Source organism: Ornithorhynchus anatinus, chromosome 16 (assembly GCF_004115215.2).
Source record: "Ornithorhynchus anatinus isolate Pmale09 chromosome 16, mOrnAna1.pri.v4, whole genome shotgun sequence".
NCBI lineage: Eukaryota > Metazoa > Chordata > Mammalia > Monotremata > Ornithorhynchidae > Ornithorhynchus > Ornithorhynchus anatinus.
This window is the reverse complement of record NC_041743.1, coordinates 29,767,775-29,790,430: the sequence shown is the minus strand read 5'-3', so window position 1 is coordinate 29,790,430 and position 22,656 is coordinate 29,767,775. Positions and strand designations below refer to the sequence as shown.

General features: G+C 42.4%; 1 protein-coding gene across 2 annotated transcripts in view; it reads left to right on the top strand.

The window, feature by feature from the left end:
• Positions 1–3,345: 3,345 nt before the first annotated feature.
• Positions 3,346–22,656, top strand: part of ACSL5 (acyl-CoA synthetase long chain family member 5) — a 32,899-nt gene continuing 13,588 nt past the window's right edge. Inside the window, exons 1-6 of one of the 2 annotated variants that reach the window (XM_001513194.5) lie at positions 3,346–3,469; positions 17,149–17,334; positions 18,899–19,007; positions 20,419–20,483; positions 20,585–20,686; positions 21,721–21,820. In XM_001513194.5, coding sequence (XP_001513244.1) covers positions 17,179–17,334; positions 18,899–19,007; positions 20,419–20,483; positions 20,585–20,686; positions 21,721–21,820 — 532 coding nt within the window. In that variant the 5' untranslated portion in view covers positions 3,346–3,469; positions 17,149–17,178. Of the gene's footprint in view, positions 3,470–7,670; positions 7,911–17,148; positions 17,335–18,898; positions 19,008–20,418; positions 20,484–20,584; positions 20,687–21,720; positions 21,821–22,656 lie in introns of those variants that run through there. The other variant, XM_029081194.2, reaches the window with a different exon arrangement.

Here is a 22,656-nt window from a genome sequence, read left to right as displayed (position 1 = left end):
GCTTAGCAGGCAAACCTAGAAAGGAAGTGATTGTCACTTGGTCATCACTAGTTGACCATCACTTCTTTCTTCACCCTCTTGTCTACTATCCTTCCTACTTAGTCAACTGGACCTGCAAGTCTGTTTACATGACCCTACCTCTAACTCTTATGCCTTCTTGGAGCTTGCTGTAGCACTCTTAGATGTTCCATGAATTCAGACTTACTTTTGGAAACATTCCAAGTGGCCTTCAAACTTTCCAGCTGATTCTGACATGAGTCAGTCTGGCCGTCTCAAAACTGCCCCTTTATCAATAAGTGACTTCAAAGTCCCCAAGATTGCCGGCTTGGCATAGTTTACAGCAGTACACCTGATGGTCTTGTCAAAATAAATGCCTTTTCTTACATCACCATGTAAGGTTTACTTCTCGACTTAGACAAGAAAATGAGGGACATGGCCAAATAAAAAGCTAAATGAGAAATAAATCACCTCTTCAGTGAAGTTGCTACTTGGACTTGCTATTCCTTTCACAGTTTATTTCTCAATCAAGTAAAGGTATTTATTGAGCACCTATGGTATGCAGAGCATTGTATTAAATTTTGGGAAAAGTACAATAAAGTTGGCAGATAAGAATCCAACCCACAAGGAGCTTACAATCCAGTGGAAAGATTCTTTTGTGTGGTGAGAAATGAAACTTTATATTTTGTTGTCATGTATCTTTAGACTATTTGAATACCCACTGTTGCCCAGGTTGGAGTTGGGTTAGGGAGAGATATGCACAAGAGAGACGATGAAGCAAGCTTTGTGGAATCTGTGTCACTTCTAAGCTTGCTAGGTCCTCTCCTCATCCCCAGTGTACCTTCTGTCAGCACATACCATGCCCCTGTGGAAGCAAAACTTCACAGACTCTGTGTTGAATTTGAGCGGATATGTCAGAGACAAGTTTATTAGTACTAGTACTAATTATTAGTACTATTTATTAGTACTCTTATTAGTTATTATTAGTAGTACTATTTATTAGTACTAGTGCTCCTTAGCATTAGTAGGGAGAAGTGGTAAATGGGCAGAGTTTCAAAGTCAATTCAACTCTGACTAATCCAGACCTTCTTACATAGACAGCAATAACTCCATGGGATAGGGTTTTCCCATCCAGCCCCTGCTTGTTCTCAAGGTGTTAAAACCCTATTCGACCCCACTAAAGGAGTAACTTCATCTTGTTTTTAGCTACTCCTTCAGAAGTCCTAGAGAACAAAGGGAAGATGTGTTGGGAAGTTGATTGCCTTTGCAACCAAGAGCACGCAGAGGCAATCAAGCAGGCCTAGAGCTGAAATGGCTCAGAGAGAAGGGGGGCAAATGCAGGACCTCGACCCTTGTGCTTCCACACCTCAACTATGAATTGTGTCCATCAATGCTTTTGCAGATGAGGAAAATAAATCAGTGGTATTTACTGAACATTTTTCTAGATGCAGAATACTGTAATAAACACTTGAAGAGTTCAGTAAAGAAAGTAATCATGTCCATTAATGATATTCAGTGAGTGCTTACTGTGTGCAGAGCAGTTATTACCTAGCGGGCAAGACAGACTTTTAAATTAATTACCAAAATTTATCTCCTCAGTTCTTTGACACCCCTGCTCTAGAGTAATCCACATGCTGGAGAAATGCAGTGAGCTAGCATGATGAGCCCATCCATCCATCCATCCATCCATCCATCCATCCATCCATCTATCCATCCATCCCTGCTGCCCGCGGAAGAGGTACATAGGACAGTCTAAAGTTTCATGGACCTGAAGTGTAGCACTGCAATTAATCTATCAATCAGTTTTATTTATTAAGCACTTTGTGCCAAGCTGTCCACTAAATGCTTGGAAAAGTTCAATAGTAGAGTTCACTACTGCAAATATTAGTATATGTTTACATCAATTAGATTACCACAGTGGCTATCTAAGGCCAATGGCCATCAGAGGATACTTTACAAGGCTAATAAAAAGGAGGAAGGTGAATGTACTTTAATACGACATAGGTAAAGAGCTACCCTTCACTTGTCACATATGCCATGTAGTAAGCTAAAGGTCAGTCAAGACAGAGCTGACTGTAGCTGAACCATTTAATATAGTCAATTAACTCATGCCAACCTGACTGGCAGCCATCTATGCTGACTACCTGAAAAAAATAAAACCTTTATTAACCTTTGATTCTTTCAGGCCTACGGTCTCTTGTCCTGGGTAGCGACAAGAATCAACCACAAGTGATTCTTAAAAGACGAGTCAATCCCTACTTCTTGAGCACAGTTCCAATCAATGCTAGCTCATTGATTGATTGCAGAACATAGTACCAAGCATCTAGGAGAGTTTAAAATAATTCTTCCCCTCGTTAAACTCATCTGAACAAATGTTTCAACTGGCCAAGGCAACACTTTCTCCCCACTGTTGTAATTTAAATCTTGGGGAGGAAAACACACCCGACCTATGTAGGATTAAATCTTCAGGTTTTTTGGAAAACAGAAATCTTATTAGAGGAAAAAATTATACTGGTTTGCTGTGAATGGAGTTAACGATAATAATAATAATACTATTTGTTAAGCACTTACAATGTGACAAGCACTGTACATTCTACACTGTACACCATACACTGGGAGAGTGGATTGCATAAATTAAACTTCTGTTCTGCTGTGGGCTACGCCATAATGAGACTAACCTTGTTTTTGCAGTGAAGCCATAATGTCTGTGATTCTTTTCAGCAGCTCTGCTGCTGCATACCAGAAGGCATTGAAGTTCTTTAAAATTTAGCTTTTAAAGACAATTCGAAGGCAAACATTAGCTTGCTCCTTGTGGCAAGGGAACATGTCTGTAGTCTTCCCACACGAAGATGCAGCAGGGATGTAGAAGCTGAGATATTCAGACTGGCAGCCCACGGGGCGGGGAGAAGGTTATCCAGAAAGCGGAAGTTCCATCTCGCTCCCTACCCATCTTCCATCTTCCCGTATATGCCGTTACTTCTGTGTTTCTCCTAGATGACTCCAGAAAGCCCCTGGTAATGCCCGCCCAAGGTCGGGGGGTAGCCCAGGGCCACTGTTCCCCTCAGAACCCAGGAATTTCAAGTATTCACTAACACAAGAAGACACACACAGGCACCACCTCTTTAAAAGCTCCCTCTAGTTGGATGCTGGCTTTAAGAGTACACTGTTCCTCTCAAGGTTGTTGCACAAGAATCTTCTGTCTAACCTTTTGCCAAATTTTTGCACTTCTAATTTGCTGAAGTTACTCTTAGTATTTGAACAGGTAACTTCTACCTTTGAACCTGTTGCAATAGGGTTCAAAGATTGCTGAGGTGCTGTTGTGTTGGCCATTATTAAGGGAGTGTAAGTTGACTTCAGGTGCAGATGTATCCCAGGAACTGATGTGAAAAGAGCTAATCTTGAATGAAGGAGAACCACATAAAGCAGGTGGGGCTTAATTTCTGGGCACAAGAAGTGTGACTCTTCCTGTAAGGTAAGTGCCAAAATATCATTTCTGGGTTTTGAAGTGTGTGTGTTTTCTATATATATATATACACATATATATATATATATATATATATATACATAAACTTCGGATTTAGTATTTCTCTTACTTCTCACGTAATTACCCTGAGTATTGATTTCCTGTAGAGTATTAAGGACAAGTTAAAAATTAGTATGTCTGAAGTGTTTAGGATTATTAGAAAAAAGGACCAGATTTGGGATTGTTACCACCCAACTTGAAAGAGCTATATAACAAGTTGTATTGTAGTCCACGTCAGGAATTAATCAACTTCTAGCTGCTCTGGAAAGGGGTGAAAGGCAAAATGTTTCAGGTCACTGCTCTTAACTACAAAAACAATTATCTGTATCAAGTACTGCAATCCACCAGCCTATTCCAATATAAACCACAGCAAATCCCCCAACTAATGCATTTTACATATAATGTAATCAGAAGTTACAAAACTAAACACCCAGGGAGGAAGGAAAAACTTTTCTAAGAGTCTAGTAGTATGCAAAATTTGCTTCAGAACTGGAAATCTGAAATCAAAGTAAATCTATGATTCGGTGAACTTGTAAATGGCTTTAGAGAATCCCTAAACATGATGTAGAGATCGGTCTAAATTTTATCTGCTCAAAGCATGTAAAGGTTCTTCCACTTCAAAGCCGGGTCAGTGGCTTACAAATGGTGAGACCAGAGTGTCACTAAGTAAAGCTAATATCTCGTTGCATCATTAATGTTTTATTTGGAAAAGGATGAATAGTGTGTTCTGTCAGGCTTCGCTCCAGGAATAGCAACTTTGCTATATCCCATAAGGTGTCTAAATACTCCAACTGCCTCTCTGGCTACTTGGCCAAGGTGAGTAGGTAACTAAGCTGAATGCTGGATACCAGAGTCCCTATGTTCTTTTTTCTTGATCTCCTAAAGCCCCTTGCCTCCTAGGGAAAGAATTATGAGGCAGGGAAGGGACTGGTTACAGACTCATAGGGCTAATTGGTCCACTCATAAGAAGAGCAGAGGTTGCTTAAAGTATCCTCAAATATTGGAGGGGATCAATGGTATTTGCAGTTTTCCACAAGTGGAAAATAAGGCAGAAATGAATGAGCTACCTCCCTGAAAAGTCTGTGACTGGGAGTCAGGAGACTTGGATTCCAATCCTATCTCTGCCACTTGCCCTTAGGTAAGGCATTTAACTGCTCTGGGTCTCAGTTTTCTCCTATGTGAAATACGGATTCAGTGCCTATTCCGGAGTACCAAGGGGGAGAGGAACTGTTTTTACCTAAGTATCTTGTCTCTAGCCCAGTGATTAGTACAGTGCTTAGTACTATTACTATTATTATTATTGTCTGTGCCTCAGTTTGCTTCTCTGTAACATGGAGGGGAAGGATTAAATACTTCTCTCTCGCCACATCCAGTGACTTCTACTCCACCCTAATTCTCCTCAACGGCTCAGCTGCCTTAGACACTGTGGACCACCTCCTTCTCCAGGAAACATTATCTAACCAAGGCTTATCTGACAAAGGCAAGGCTTATTTCCCTCAGTCTCTTTTACAGGCTCCTCTTCACCCTCTAACTGTGGGAGTCCCTCAGTGCTCAGTTCTGGGTTAATCAATCATTTGAGTGCTTACATGTGCAGAACACTGTACTAAATACGTTGAAGTACCACAGAGTTGGAAGACACCATCCCTGCCCACCATGGGCCCCGTTCTAGTCTCCATCTACACCCACTCCCTTGAACTCATTCACTCCAACTTCAACTATCATGTCTATGTAGATGATTCCCAAATCTACCACTCTCCTCTGCAGTCTCTTATTTCCTCCTGCCTTTAGGACATCTCTATTTGAATGTTCCATTGACACAAACTCAACCTGTCCAAAAAAGAACTCCTGGTTCTGCCACTTACCTGCTATGTGATTTGGGCAAGTCACTTAACTTTTGTGCCTCAGTTCTCTCACCTTCAAAATTGAGGATTAGGCACCTGTACTCTCTCTTACTTAATTCTGTGAGCCCCATGTGGGACCTGATTATCCTGTATCCATTCCAGTGCTTATGTGCTTACTTCAGGGCTTGGCATATAGTAAGCACTTAAAACCATACACACACACAAATCAACCAATTCAATAACAAACCCAAACTACATCATCCTCTCTAGTCTTTCCCATCACCGTAGGCAATACCACTACCCTCCACCTCACAAGCTCATTAGCTCTGTCATTCAACCCACATATTCAGTCTGTCACCAAATCCTGTCAGTTCGACCTTCACATCATTGCTAAAATCCACTCTTCCCTCTCCATCCACACTGCTGCTCTGCTGATCCAAGTACTTATTATATCCTGCCAAGACTACAGCATCAACCTCCTCACTGACACCCCCCGCTCCCCCCTACCCTTTTCTTGTAGTATTTTTTAAGCATTCACCATAAGCCAGGCACTGTTCTAAGCACTGGGGAAGATATAAACTAATCAGATTGGACACAGTCCACATCCCACATGGAGCTCAGAATATTAATCCTCATTTTACAGAAAAGTAAGTGACTAGCTCAAAGTCACCCAGCAGACAAGTGAGCTGGGATTAGAAGCCAGGTCCTTCTGGTTCCTGGGTCTGTGTTCTATCCACTAAACCACACTGCTTCTCTGGCCACCCTACCTCCTGTCTTTCACCACTCCAGTGCTTAATTCACTCTGCTGCTTGGATCATTATCCTTTAAAAAATTCAACTCACCTGTCCCCACTCCTCAAAAACTCCAGTGGCTCCACAGACAGAAACTTCTTACCATTAGCTATAAAGTCACTCCCTCCAATCTTGCCTTGCTGATTTACTACTATAATATAGCCCACATGCTTCACTCCTCCAATGCCAACCTATTCACTGTACCTCAATTTCATCTAACTGACGGTAGACATCTCGCCCACATACTCCCTCCCCCTTCAGATCCCACAGACCTCCACTCTCCCTACCTTCAAAGCCTTATTAAAATCACACCTCCTCCAAAAGGGCTTCACTTCCCCTACTTCTTCTCCTGAATCACCTGTGTACTTTTATCTGGTCGCTTTAAGCCTTTGATATTCAGCCTCACAACACTAAACTATATATCCATCATTTATTTTAGAGTCTGTTTCCTTCTCTGGACTGTAAGCTCCTTTGGGTGGGAAACATCTCTACCAACTCTTGCTATATTGTGCTCTGTACACAGTAAGTACTCAAATGCCGATGATTGATTTGACTGTGGGATAGAGTCTGGATCTGATCTGACTACACTACATCTATCTTGATTAATCATTTAAGTGTTTATGATGTGCTGAGCACTCTTCTAGGCACTTGAGAGAATACAACATAACAGAGTTGGTAAGTCTATTCCCTGCCCCAAATGAGCCTGTAAAAAGTTATTAGATAATTATTATTACAGACACTCTCAAAGGAAACGGAGTCTTCATTTTCATTTCCCTTCCTCTCTCTCCTCTGCTCTCCCATCCAGGTGATTTTGAGTAGCCTTCTAGATGCCCCTGGATGAATGCTAGTGATAGGACCCAGAGGTTATTCCTACAGCGTCCCACTGACTCATTGTTGAAGGCTGCATTAAAACCTGTGTATTGGTAGTTTGGGGTGAGATGGGGAGAATCTGTCAGGGGTTGTGTTTGATGATTAATCTGGCCGTTTGGAGGCTGTAGGATGTGGCTATCAAACTCCAGAGGCTGCTAGGAGTTGACGTGGTGGGAGGGGTCAATTAGCTTAAGGCTGTGAGCACTAAGTAGATGTAGTGAGGTCACTCACCTTTTGTGTGTCCCGATGCAAGCTGCTATTTGGCCCTTCAAAGCCGACCTTCTCTGCTGCATAATTACTGTTTCTCTGTAGTGGAAGGGCCTGGGAGTGTTGATCCCAAAAGGGGTTCATTCATTCGTTATTGAGCGCTTACTGTGTGCAGTACTAAGTGCTTTGGGAGAGTACAGTGCAACAATAAACCAGGGTGGTGCATTGAGGAGGGAGCCAGGAGTGGGTGAATCAGAGGCTTAGCTTAGTACTCCAGGCCCTAGCTTTTGGTTGGTGTTTTTTTCGTGGTTGTCTTTTATTTTTTAAAGAAGCCAATTTTGCTCTGACACGATTTTGCTCTTCGTTGTCAAAGTGCTTCCACTTTCATTTGTGACTGGAACCAGGAAGTGAAGTGTAAGCCCTGGAGGGGAAAGGGAAGTCGAATCAGGCCTGACCCCTGCACACCACACACGCGCTCACACACCCACACATAAGAATTCAGCTCCAGAGTAGTTGGAGGGAAGAGACTGGGGAGGTTGTGCTCGTTGAGTGGAATGGCTATTCTGAGGCTTGGTCATCACTGGTGAAAGACTGCAAGAGAAAGGCGAGTGTGGAACAGGAAGAACCACGAGGAAGGAAGCGAAAAGGCCAAGAAACAGCGCAATGTGACTCCCATAAAGGGTAAGGTTAATGACCTGGTATTCTAACTTTCAAGAGGCATTGGCAGAGTATGGGAAAGGTCAGATAGGTAATCCTGTGTTTCTTTCTCATCCTCTCCCCGGGAAGGTCCTTGATTCCCAGCCTGGTTGGGCAAACAAGATTATGCTGGAAAGGCACAGCTAGGATGTGCCCAAAGAAAGGGTTTGAGGGCTAGAAATAGACACGAGGCAAAGTCTTTGTCATCAGAATCTTTCTGTGTTGAGTAGATTTTTGTATACTAGTTTAATATTCCTGCTGAATAAGGTGCACTATTTCCACTATAAGAGACTCATTCATTCAATTGTATTTGAGTGCTTACTGTGTGCAGAGCACTGTACAAAGCACTTGGGAGAGTATAGTACAAAATAAAGACACATTCCCAGCCCACAACGAGATTACAGTTGAGAGGGGGAGACAGATGATTTTATATGTATATATAAACTACACATGTATACATAAGTACTGTGGGGCTGGGAGGGGGGAAAAAGAGGGAGCAAGTCAGGGTGATGGAGAAGAGAGTGAGAGAAGAGGAAAGGCGGGTGGGGAAGGCTTAATCAGGGAAGGCCTCCTGGAAGAGATGAACCTTCAATAAGGCCCTGAAGGGGGGGAAGAGTAACCAGTCTGTCGGATTTGAGGAGGGAGACATTCCAGGCCAGAGGAAGGACGTGGTCGAGGGGCTGGTGGTGAGATTGAGGCAGAGTGAGAAGACACGTGGGTTGCGGGAGAGGAGAGAGAAAAGGAGACATTTTCTCCAAGCACTATCTTTACCTTAACCATCTGGGGTAACTAGAGCTGAAATCTAGATTTAAACTTTGCTCTAGTGCTCACTTGATTGCCCAATATTTACTCATTTTGGACCCTCTGTGTACACTTGTTTCAGAAGTGAACTTTAGCCTTCACCAATCTGGACTAGGGTGGTAGTCATAGGAGGATGATTCATGAATGAAACCCAATTCACTTTTTGAAAGGAAGAACTCTAACTTGTGCTGAGTCGAAAGGCCAAGAATCTGAGAAGTAAGGAATCTTGAGGATACGTGTATTGAAGGCTGTGGGGCAGAGACTGAGAGGCAAGAGCTTAAAGACATTCTCAACTTTGCCTCAGCCTTCCAATCTTGTCTTTCAAACTTTTAATAATAATTGTGGATTTAAGCATTCACTATGTGCCAGGCCTGTACTAAGCGTTGGGCTGGATACAAGCAAATAAGGTTGGACACAGTACAGTCCCTATTCCAAATGGGGCTCACTGTCTCAATCCCCATTTTACAGATGAGGTAACTGAGGCACAGAGAAGTTAAGTGACTTGTCCAAGGTCATGATAGAGAAGTGACAGAGTTGAAATTAGAACCCATGACCCTTTGACTCCCGGGCCTGTGTTCTATCCACTGCCTGATGCTGCTTCTTACTGTCTTAGGAAATGGGAGGAGGGGAAAGAAAAGAACCCTGATATATGGAACTGATTCAGAAAGAACACTAAGACTAGAACATGTAGCAAATAGTCATTATCCAGTGTGAAAGAGAGGCAAAATAAAGAAAAATGCAATTTTTAAAGTTGGGGAGTCGTCCCATCAACCCTCTTTCAACAAATGGCCGAAATGACTCTCCAAAGTTGACTAATAATCTCTTGTCATGCACTTGGCCAATATTTCTTCACAGGCAATGTAGTAATATGTTTTGTCAACCACGCAGATTAATACAGCTACAAAACTGTGAGAAATCAAGTCGCAGCCTAAGGCTGCCTTTGCCCTTGAACTCCTGTTGTGAGGAAGCATTGGGAATCTCTTTACCAACGTTCTCCACTAAGTCTTAGAAGCGATTGGGCCCAGCTTTTCAGGCAGGAGAAAATTTTTCAGGCTTGAACCTTGCCCTATCTGCTGTTTAGTAGAATCTTCTCATCAGTAAACTCCTAGTTTAAACTGTGCTATCTCTCTTCTCATTGTGTGGAAATTGTACTGCTAAATAAGCAAAGAAAGGTTAGCGAGACAGTCTTGAAGGAAAGAGAGGTGGCAATAAAGCTGTTCATATGTTGTCTCTAGGCCCCTAACCTTTAACCCAAATAGAAGGGTAGCCAGAACATGGCATCAGTAATTACAAATTTCAGTGCTGAAAGACAGTCTGCAATGACACCTTAATTTCATCTGTACAAATCTTAGAAAATAGTGAATCTAAAATGAACTGGAAAGACCTTGGTGAACAAGGACTTTGGCTTAAAGTTTGGCCTTTGCACCTTGATTCTGGTGACATGATACCTGACCATTGATCAGCCTAGGTAGAATAGACTTTCCCAATCAATTGCATCATTAAGCTGTTAAAATTGGCCTGAGTAACAGCAAAGCTTAGGGTTTTGTCCAAAGTGCCTTTTTACGTGTTCCTGTATCAAATCAATGCACCTTCAGATAACAAGTGTACTTGGCTTCTGTCTGAATTCATTTTCTCAGCCACCTGGAATGAGGAAATCAGTGTGTGTGTGGAACTGAAGCAAAGATAATGTTACAATTAAACTCTAGTTTTTGTTTAAAAAAAAAAAGTGGTTTGACTGTTTTACACAGAAAATGACTTTAGAACTAGTCACTAACACTCCCACCCCAAAGAATCATTCAAGAATGTTTGCATGTGTTGGGATGTGGGTGGGGAATGGGGTAGAATGGCCTAGTGGATAAAGCATGAGCCTGGGAGTCAGAAGGTCATGGGTTCTAATCCAGGCTCTGCCACTTGACTGTTGTGACCTTCGGCTAGCCACTTCACTTCTCTGTGCCTCAGTTCCCTCATCTGTAAAATGAGGATTGAGACTGTGAGCCCCACGTGGGACAGGGGCTGTGTCCAACTCAATTTCCTTATATCCACCCCAGCGCTTAGTACAGTTAAGCACTTAACAAATATCATTTAAAAAAGGTAAAGGAGTGTTCTCTGAGAATGAGTTGAGTCTTCCAAGGACAGTTCAGAGAAAAAAGTTAAATTTGATCCCTGAGCTGGGTTGGGGAAGGGGCTTAGTGTTTTATATAAGTCGGGGAGAGAGAGTTAGTGGGTCTCTCTGCAGGTACCACCAGGCCTCCCTCTCTCTGCCTATTCTCCTTCTCCCAGCCATTTCTTCAACCTGTTGAAATTTCAGTTTGCCATTGACCCCGGCTGCAGCTGGATATAACATTCTGCATATTACCAGTTCCCCAGGTGATCATCTGGTGGGATAGTTAACAAAGGTGGGGAAATTCTCAAATTCATGTGCGATTTTATTGGGTATAAGGTTTTGAGACTTTCAGTGTGACATAGATGGTGTCTCTCTAACTGAGGCTGCTTCTTTAGACTTGAGAGAAAAAGCATGACCTAGTAGAAAATGCATGGTCTCGGAGTCAGAGGACCTGGGTTCTAATACGAGCTCTGCCACTTAATAATGATAATAATAATGTTGGTATTTGTTAAGCGCTTACTATGTGCCGAGCACTGTTCTAAGCGCTGGGGTAGACATAGGGGAATCAGGTTGTCCCACGTGGGGCTCACAGTCTTAATCCCCATTTTACAGATGAGGGAACTGAGGCACAGAGAAGTTAAGTGACTTGCCCACAGTCACACAGCCGACAAGTGGCAGAGCTGGGATTCAAACTCATGAGCCCTGTGTGACCTTGAGCAAGTCTCAACTTCTCTGGGCTTCAGTTTCCTCATCTCCAAAATAGGGATTCAATACCTGCTCTCCCTCCTACTTAGAATGTGAGCCCCATGTGGGATAGGGACTGTGATTGACCTGGCACACAGTAAGCACTTAAATACCACAATTATTATTTTGTCACCTCTCTGTAATCTTGATACCAATCTGGTTAGTGCTCTGAGCGATCTGATGTATAAAATTGTACAACTCTCCACTCCCTTTTTCAAGTTTCACTTGGGCCCATTTCCTTTGGTTAATTCAAACTCTTAGTTAAAACCATTTGCCTTCTGTTGAGTAAAATATCTGGCCTCTTCAAAGTGCTTTTTAAATTTCTGCCATTTCTGAGTTCAGCTCTGACGGCCCTCAACTTTGTGATATTTCACCAAACGTTGTGTGCATATTGGCTACCTTTTATTATTCCCCCTTTAAGTCCCTGTTCTATATAATGTTAGTAGTGCACAATCCAAGTCTGGCCCAGGTAAGTCATATTAATAGCGGTGCTTTTGGCCCTGAAAATTACTTGGGTTCAGAAGCTTGAACTTTGAAGCGGTTCTGAGCAGTTCGTCGTGCCTGGCGAATGGGAAAGTGGAATGGTATTCAAGAGTTTCCAGTGGGTAAAGAGTAGAGTGGCCTGAGAATAGGGAAGTGTTCTGTGATTGGGTTCTTAGAGCAATAATTCTTTCCCTGTGAATGGCCTTTGAAATGGTGAAGGAGAGAGAGGCCTTACAGAGCTGGGGAGGTTGAAGAGAGCTTAACAGATGGGAGAGAAGCTTAATAATAATAATAATAATAATAATTGTGGCATTTGTTAAGCTCTTACTGTGTGCCAGGCACTTTATTAAGCGCTGGGACAGATACAAGCAAATTGGGTTGGACACAGTCCCTCTCCTATGTGAGGCCAGTTTCAATCCCCATTTTACAAGGAGGTAACTGAGGCTCAGAGAATGCAGGTGACTTGCCCAAGGTCACACAACAGACAAGAGGTGGAGCTGGGAATAGAGCCCATGACTTTCTGACTCCTGAGAAAATATAACACTGGTTGGAGAAGGAACCATCCTCTCCTCTAGATAGCTACCCCTCTCTCCATCTTTACACAAAATTTTTGCAGGAACTGGAATACAAACAAAATGCAACAATAAAACTTTTTCTTCCAGATGCGAAAAAACACTTGTTAGGATCTCAGGACAGGCTACCATACAAGACAGCAACTACTTAGCTTTTTATTCCAAATACTAGATGAAATTTAACCTCACGATCTAAAACCCTTGGAGACTCCTAAGAGACTAAAAGTCCTATCGTTCAAATCCTGCTAAAGCACAGCTTGGGATGCTTTTTCTGCTGTCTCTGTCCAATTTAAGGTAGAATGCAGGGAGGAAATGGAGGTGGGAAGGAAGGAAGAAAGAATAATAATGATGGTAGTATTTAAGTACCAACCATGTGCAAACAAATGGCAAAACTGAGATTAGGACCCGTGTCCTCTGACTCCCAGAACTGTGCTGTTTCCACTATGCCCCGCTGCTTCTCTGCTGACAGATGGAGGGGAGGGAGTGAAGAGGGTCTGATAGAATGTGATTACATCCACCCTCAAGACTGCGAGCTTGTTGTGGGCAGGGAACGTGTCTGTTTATTGTCGTACTCTCCCAAGTGCTTAGTCCAGTGCTCTGCACACTGTAAGCACTCATGAATGCTGTGAGTTGAAGCTGGATCTTATGCAGGGAGAGTTTTCATTGAAGGATAATTCTTCCCACATTTGTCTATTACTCTTTCCAGAGAGCTAATTATTCTCCAGCCTAGGGCAAGCTATGTGTCAGTCTGTCTAGGCTGTCTCCGTCTGGTGGGATGTTGCTAATTGAACCATCAATTTCATTTTAATAAGAATACCTGTGGTATTAGATGCTTACTATGTGCCAAACACTGTGCTGAGAGCTGGATTAGGTACAGTACAATCCGATCGGACAGTCCCTGATCTATAAGGGGCTCATAATTGAGGGGGGGAAGGAGAACAAGTATTGAATCCCCCTTTTGCAGATGAGCAAACTGAGGCATAGAGCTGTTAAGTGACTTGTCCAAGGTCATTCAGCAGGTGAGTGGTGGAGCTGGGATTTGAACCAAAGTCTCACTTCGACTTTCCACTAGGCCTTGCTACTTCTTACTGCTTCTTACTTTGCACTCGAACACTCCTTTTTTTGTTTAGCTACAAATGCAAAATAATGGAGAGAAAATCAAATGTCAAAAAGTGTCATCCACCCACCCCTTTCCCTCCAAGCCTATATTAAGTAGCGATTATAAAAACTTCCCTACTCTCTGAAGTATTACTGAGTTTGGAAAGCCATGCAGAGGACTTTTTCTAGAAGATTTCTGTTGCTGAGGAGAACTTGTTATAGGAACTTGGTCACTCCGGTCTCCTTAATTAGCCACTGTCACCTGTGGATGAGTTTGAACTTGTAAGAAAATTGGAAAACCAATTAGACCTGAATGAGCACATAACACTTGCCAGACAACAGGGACCAAGATCTTTTGCTTTTTAAATTAAAATTCAAATCTCATTATTTTGTAGAAACTAATAAGACAGCACTGCTCAAAACAAAAATAACAATCCTGCTGTCCTTCAAAAATTGCAAACCCAGTTAAATTTTAAGGGTGACCCCTAGCTCTGTTCCTCTTCTCTCCATTCCAGGGCAAGTCTTTACCATTGTCATGGAAGCCTCCATTTAAGGAGCTCATTGCATCAACTTTCTTGTAACTTGAGTGCTTTATAATGTTGATTGTTTCCCTCCCCTCTTGATTTGCAAGTTCCTTGAGGGGCAAGTCAGTGCCAAGATTCTGTAGCCTAGTGCTGCGCACCCTGTAGGCGTTCAATGAAATATTTGTTAATGGTAAAGGTGGGCTTTTCTAAATCCGATTGACCGGGACTGTCACTTGAGTGTTGTGTGTGACACCTATGCAGAGCTTTCCATCCATCCATCCATCCATTCCATTCATAGAGAAGCAGCGTGGCTCAGTAGAAAGAGCACGGGCTTTGGAGTCAGATCATGGGTTCGAATCCTGGCTCTGCCACTTGTAAGCTGTGTGACTTTGGGCAAGTCACTTAACTTCTCTGTGCCTCAGTTCCCTCATCTGTAAAATGGGGATTAAGACTGTGAGCCCCATGTGGGACAACCTGATTCCCCTGTGTCTACCCCAGCGCTTAGAACAGTGCTCTGCACATAGTAAACACTTAACAAATGCCAACATTATTATTATTCATTCCTCCGCACTCTGCCCGTCCCCATGCTTTCCCAACAATGAATGGCAAAAGGATAGGACTGAATCTGGTGATCCTACCTCCTAGCCTCAGAACGATATCAATCAGTCATATTTATTGAGTGCTTACTGTGTGCCGAACACTGTACTAACCGCTTGGGAGATACAATACAGCAGAGTTGGAGAGCATGTTCCTTATATGCTGTCATTATTTTCCCCTCCCTTCCCCAAGGATGTATGACATTCTATGGAATTGGTTAAATCATCAAAGCATTTTAGTACTCAAGTTGGAAGCTTAACGAATAAGCACATGAAACCAATGACCAACTGTTTCCTAAGGGAAGCAGCCTGGAATAGTGGATAGAGCATGGGTCTGGGAGTCAGATGATCATGGGTTCTAATCTCAGCTCTGCCACTTGTCTGCTGTGTGATCTTGGACATGTCACTTCTCTGGGCAGCAGTTACCATATCTGTAAAATGGGGAATAAGACTATGAGCCCTATGCAGGATAAGGACTGTATCCAACCCGATTTGCTTGTAACCATCCCAGCGCTTAGTGCAGTGACCTGCACATAGTAAGCACTTAAATGCAATAATAATGATAAAGGACAGCTGGCCTTATCCTAGGAAATCAATCAAATGAGCAAACTACCTAAATTCAAACAAAAGTGCAATCTCAAATTTTGCAAGTGACTTTTGCTTCTACTTCTTCATTCAATCTCAGAGTACCTTATGATGTTGTAATGCTCATGATAACGATGCAGGAAGCTAATATTCAGCTTTTTGGCAAAAAAAAAAAAACTTTATTGGAAAGTATCCTAAAAACTAGGCCAATACCATTACTTGTTGCAAGATTATGGTGCTGTAGTAGTTTTCTCATGTAATTTAGAGTGCTGTGCATTTTACTAAACATACTCTTGTCACTTGGTTGTGAGTTTCAGTAATACATCTAATCATCCCTTGTCCTCTGTAAATGGGAAGTACCCTCTCTATCTTGGTCAGGTGACAAGTTAATGGTAAAGTCAGATCACAATTTCAGTCTTCAAACTACCTTCTGAAGAGTTCTGAAAAATTCCCCATTCTCCCCTTCTGGCTATAACTTTTCTTAGGTGGGTGAAGTACTCTTAAAGGAGAAAACTGAAAAGTACCCCAGAAGCTACTATGTATCAAAACTAAGGGACCGTGACTGTGTCCAACCCAATTTGCTTGTATCCAACTTTGCCTGGCACACAGTAAGAGATTAACAAATGTCACTATTATTATTATCGTTAATCATGAAAGTCAAATTGGTTTCCCAAAGCTTATTTCTCCAACCAAGCAGATCTTTGATATAATTCTTTCGCTCAATCATATTTATTGAGCGCTTTCTGTGTGTAGAGCACCGTACTATACTAAGTGCTTGGGAGAGTCCAATGTAACAGTAAACAGGCACATTCCCTGCCCTTCGTGAGTTCACAGTCTAGAGATTTAGCCTCCTGCTTGCCTCTAAGCTGTAGTTTAGCAAACTGCCCTCATAGGGTATATGTGACCAGTACAATGTGACCCAAAAATGGACAGCAATGTCTTATCTCTCATATGAAGTATTTGTATGTTCCCAGCAAATGCACTGCATGGAGAAAACCTTCAGTCCTTCAGCTCTGTCTCATTTTTCAATGTTGTGTGGCATGGAAGGGATTTCAAGAGGTTATCTGGACCATTATCTATTTAAAGCCTCCCTGCATTAATAGCATGTCTGGAATAGACAACCCTGCGGTGCATGAAATGCATAGGGCACTTAGCTCTTGGTAGGCAGAGTAAGCACATTCATAAACTGGGAGAAGACCCGGAAGGGCAGGTCAGTTCACTTGGCGGTACTACAAGTTTTTCATTATTCATTCATTATGTAAACCATACCATTTAAACCTGATTTCCTAACTGTCAGGTGAGCCCTCCTGCTCTTCAGTGACTTCTTTTGGCTGTGGTATATTTTAAAATCTCAGGAAGGAAGTTATGAGCCTTAAATCTGCTGTTTAATCTCCCTCCTTGCTTTCCCTCTTGCACGTGCCCTTTGCTGTTAACACCAAGTTGGTTAGCTGCTTCTAACTGGCCACTCCCCTTGAGAGCCACACAAAAGCCTTCCTCTCCAAATTGGCTGGAAAATGATTAACTTGTCTGTTTCCTTTTGATCCCTTGTGGAGATACTAGCAAGAGGTAGGAAGTGCCCTCCAACTTTTTTTTTTATAGTAAACAGTTAGGAAGAGAGTTTGGCCCCTGAACGGTCCAATCCAGAATTTTCTCTCTGCTGGAGATGTAAGGAAGCAAATGACTGTTTCCTCCAACTCTTTTCATTTCTTTGTTTAGGTCTGAATTTCCTGCTGCAGCTCCACGAAGATGATTTTTATCTTCAACTTCTTGTTTTCTCCACTTCCCACTCCGGCCCTGATTGGTCTCCTGACATTGGGAGCTACGGTTTTCCTGTGGCTGATTAACAAACCCAAAGGCGTCGTGCCTCCTGTTGACCTGAACAAGCAGTCAGTAGGAATTCAGGTAATTCTGCTGTGGCTTTTGACTAGGCCCCAGCTGGGTCTGGCAATGGAGCAGTACTAATTTGCAAAACTAAGAACTCACTTTGGGATGGCAGTTCTGAGGCCAAAGGTTATTAGCTTTTCAAAACAGCCAAATAATTGTTATCGGGAAGGGTTCAAGTTTCCTTCTAAAGGAAAGGGACACTCACAGACGGTTTGGAATGAATAACAGGGTCTAAGTGACTCTGGCATACCATAAAAGTCAGGTTGCTAGGTTAACTTAAATGTGTTCACGGGTGTCTCCAGGGGAGGGAGTTGGGAGAAGGTACTTTGAGCTCTCAAACGGAACACTTTTCCGGGGCTGCCATTTGGAATAAACTGTTCTGGGGGCTGAGGGGATGGGGAAGGGAGGAAGACAGGAAAGGGTGGCAATTTACCCAAAAGAGTTTGAAAACTATCTTGATAATTTGGTGAATCAGTCCCCTTTTGCCAGGTGGGAGGTAAACAAAGTTTCAGTAAACCTAAACCATACGATATTGAGGTTTTAAGGATGGAGAGAGGAGGCAGGGAGAGTCCGAGTAATGGTGTTTATTGAACACCAACGAGGGCTGTGTTTTTAGTGCCTGGAAGCACAACAGAAACACATGACATGTAGATTTTGCGAGTCACCCCCATAGAGATGTGAAGAGATGAGACTCCCAAAAGAATGGGTGTAGAGGGAGAAGGTCGAAGATCGAGGGACCCAGTACAGAGCCTGATGGGACACTAATGGTAAAAGGGTGATAGGTAGATTAGGAGCCAGCAAAGGAAACAGAGAAGGAGTGCTTGGAAAAGTAGGACTAGAACTAGAAAGTACCGGGCTGGCGAAACTACAATTAGAAAGTGTTCTCAGGAGAAGCTGACCAAGAGGTCAAAGAGGTGAAGACAAGAGTAGAGCCCACTTAATTTACCAGTGAAAAGGTCTGTGGGGACTTTGGAGAGTGTGGATTGGGAATGAAGAGGGTGAAACCACAGTGTAATACGTTAATAATGGTATTTAAGTGCTTACTCTGTCAGACATTGTACTAAGCGCTGGGTTAAGAGATTTGGGAAAAAGGAGTTAAGGACAGAAAATCTATACAACCATATCAAGGAGTTCAGGCAGGGAAATGAAGAGGGAGATAAGGAGGCTGAAAGATTCAGGGATTATTATTTTTTTCTTTAGTATAAGGGTAACTTGAGTGTGTGTTAAAAGCAGAGGGGAAGGAGCCATATGAGAGAGGTTGAAGACTGCTGTGGGATCAAGTGTTTTTAAAAGATGATTACGGTATTAAGCGCGTACTATGTGCCAAGTGCTGGGGTAGATACAAGGTAATCCAGTTGGATGATCTCTGTCCCACATGGGGCTCACAGTCTGAGAGGTGAGACGCAATGGGCTAAGAGGGGATAGAGTCAAAGAGCAGGCAGAAGGGCAGTGGTGGGGCACTGTGGATTTCAGGAGGAAGTTAAAGGTTCAGAATGGTGTGCTGTGGGAAGAAAGAGGGACCTGAAAAATGAATATCCATTTTTCTGTGTTTGCATAGCCTAAACTAGGTCTTTCAATCTAGGGAGGTGCCCGGAGAGGAGCCCTACAAAAAGAACCACAACTTCTCTCCTATTTCTATGACGATGCCCGAACGATATATGAGGTCTTCCAGAGAGGACTTCGTGTGTCTGGTGAGCTCCCGTTATCAACTTAATTTGTCTCTGATGCCCAAAACATGCCACTATTTTGCATGTTCTTGTACCACTTTGGCCTGTTCCTTTCTAACCCCTGCATTAACAAATCAAGAAAACTGACAGAAAAGAAGTGTTACATCTGAGGCTGTATTTACACTCTCATTTCGCAAACATCACTCAATGGGCACTTTCCCTCACTATTTCTGTCATCATTTTTCTAATTGCTCTTTCAGTGCTCGATAAATTAATCATGTGAGTGCCAGCTGTTCCCTCTACCCCTTTTTTCCCCCTCTATCCTTTTTTTCTTTTATTAGAGGTTCCCCCCCCACCCCACCCTTCCATCCATGATCTATTCTAAATATTTTACAATCAAATGACGGTATTTACTGAGAAGTGCAGAGCACTGTATCAGGCACTTGTGAGAATACAGTATAACAGACTAGACTTAATCCCTTCCCTGAAGATTCTTACAATTGAGCAAATAGCTATAATTACAGAAATGGCCCCTTCTAAGGATACCTTCAAGAATGCCTTATTGAGGAAAAAATATCTTCTCTCCTAAAATTAAATATCCCTTTTAGAATCATTCCAGTACTGAGATTAAACACATCAATAGCATTGGTATCCTCCCATCACTAAAAGCAACTCTGCTTCAAAAACAAAACAACAAACCTCAGCTTCCTACTTCTCTGATCAAAGTGGCATGTAGGACAAGATAAGTGAATATAATACTTCCTGTCCAGAAAAACTTATAAATAAACCTGATAGCTTAAATCTATATATTTTCCTCTCCTCCAGCTTTATTTCTGCCACTCATTTTCTTTTTCATGCATCTTTCTGTAGAATGTTGAGCAAGGAAGGACTGAGGCAAACATACTGTGAGATCTCCTCAGACTTTTCCCCCAGGCACCTATGCTAAAAAGATTGGTTATTCTCCTCATCCCTTCTTTCATTTAAGTATCAAAAGTTCACCTGCCAGCCTGTAACGCTTCTAGTAGTCATAGGCTGCCTTTTGATTGGCTTTCTTCCTTTCATTGCTTTCACTGTTTCTGTGAATAGTAGCTCCTGGATTTCTCTGGCTTTTTTTTTTCTGAGGTTTCTAGGCAGGTAATGAACTTCAATTTTTATGACATCTCTGCCTCAGCAATCAAACCTAGTGAGAATCAAAAGAAAGAATAGGATCACAGGAGAGATATTGACCTGTTTTTAGATAATGGTCCATCAAGGTTCATGATTCTAAATAATAGCATCAGTCTTTCTGTATCTTTTGAAATGGTGGATGAAGTAAAATCCATTCTACTAAAGCTGAAGCGAAGAGGCTTCATCCATTCTGCTCCCTCACACCCTTCTTTCCCCAAACCAAAGTCCAAGTAACTAAAACTGCTTTTTCCATTTGCTTTATTTTTAGATAATGGACCCTGCTTGGGATTCAGGAAACCCAAACAGTCATACAGATGGCTGTCTTACAAACAGGTAAACATTGTGTTATTGGATCCTGACAGGAGTTTGCTTTTCCTCTTAAAGGTATTGTTGGAGCGATGGCTTAACACATCTTTTGACTTCTCCCTTTGTAGGTAGCTGATCGAGCGGAATACTTGGGTTCATGTCTCTTGCACAAAGGCTACAAGCCGTCACCGGACCAGTTTGTTGGCATCTTTGCTCAGAACCGGCCAGAGGTAATGAGTGAGAGAGGAACAGGGAAAGTAATTTGGCATTGCTAAGTATAAATTCTACACTTGGTGTAGGTCAAAATACAAGGGTGATCTGAGATAATATCCTCAGAGAGAAACTAGTCTTGCATATAACCTTGGGACAGTAGAGAGTGTTTATGTGCTTCATGAATGATAGTCTGGACAAAGTATACAGAAAGGGAATAGCAAACTGGGTATGATTATCTGCAGGGCTTTGTTTAGGGGTCAGCATCAGTCAAAAACTGTGACTTTTATAAAACACGTAGGAAGAGAATGAAACTTCTAAGCAAAAAAACAAAACCCCAAAACTAACACCATTTTCTAGTATTTGTAGAAGGATTGCTGTGAGAATGCCTTTATCTCTGGAGAGAGGATTTTAAATTTAAAATCAAGACAGGGCCATCCAATAGCTGTCTGTAAGCAGAAGGCATTCACGGTGAGGAGAGAGAAGTCCTTCTTTCAGTATGCAGCACTCCTGAACACACTTAACCAGTCCTGACCTAGTTCTGTGCTACTCTGCTCTCTGTGGGCTGGGAACATGTCTACAGACTGTTATTTTGTACTCTCCCAAGTGCTAATACAGTGCTCTACACTTGGTAAATGCAATTGATTGATAAGCCCTCTTGTAAACTATACCCACCACTGAGAGAGGATCCAGGAGAAGCAGCGTGGACTGGTGGAAACAGCATGGGCCTGGAATACAGAGCACCTGGGTTCTAATCTCTGCTCTGCCACTTGGCTGCTGTGTGACTCTATCTCAGTTCCCTCATCTGTAAAATGGGCACTGCAAACCTGTTCTCCGTCCCGCTTAGACCGTGAGCTCCATGTGGGATGGGGACTATGTCTGACCTGTTCATCTTGTATCTACTCCAGGATTTAGTATAGTACTTGACACACAGAAAGTGCTTAAATGCAATTATTATTATTCCTCTGCTTCATTGTGTTCCGAAACTGTGGGTAAACTTCAAAGAGTTTGTCTTCCACACTGCCTTACCATGATGTTGCTTTACTTTGTGCAGTGGATCATTTCAGAGCTTGCCTGCTACACATACTCAATGGTTGCTGTTCCCCTGTATGACACGCTGGGACCTGAGGCCATCATTTACATTGTTAACAAAGGTAAAACTATCTCACAGAGCCTTGATTCTATTTAGGCAATATTGAATAGGTCCCAGACAAGAGCACAACACAAATTCATTAGCCTGTTTGTCGAAGCAGTGTGGCCTAATGGACAGAGCACGGGCCTGGGAGTCAGAAGGACCTGGGTTCTAATCCCGGCTCCTGCACTTATCTGCCATGTGACCTTGGGCTAATCACTGAAATTCTCTATGCCTCAGTTACCTCATCTGTAAAATGGGAATTAAGACTATGAGCCCCACATGGGACATGGACAGTGTCCAACCTGATTGCCTTGTATCTACCTCAGCACTGAGAATAATGCCTTGCACATAGTAAGCACTTAATAAATACTATAAAAAAAAAAAGAGAGCAACTACCTGCCTAGTATCACACTAACGTACTTACCAGGAAATCCCCAGGAGTTCAGTATTTACAGGAATGTTTGTTTCTAAGGCCTAAAATTTTAGCTATAAGACTTGTAGAGAAGGTGAATGATTAGAAAATTGTATGGAATGGGCTCAGTTCAAGAAATACTCAATTTTTCTGGAAACAGCTATGTAGCTCACTGCAAATTTTTCATCAGAAATGCTTGCATAATGGTTCTAGGCAGTTTTGTACTTAAAGCAGATCATCTACCTTATTCATAATCTTCACGAAGGAGACCCCTGCATCCCCTGAAATGAAAGGAAAAGCTGCTTACTTCAATTGGTGGTCTTATTTATGGAATCTTCCATGTCTCAGCCCGCTAATTTAGCCCTGTACTTCAGACGTGGTTTTTAGATAGATAGACTCTCCACCAATTCCCCTTCCAATTAGAGTCTTAACCTTAAGAATCT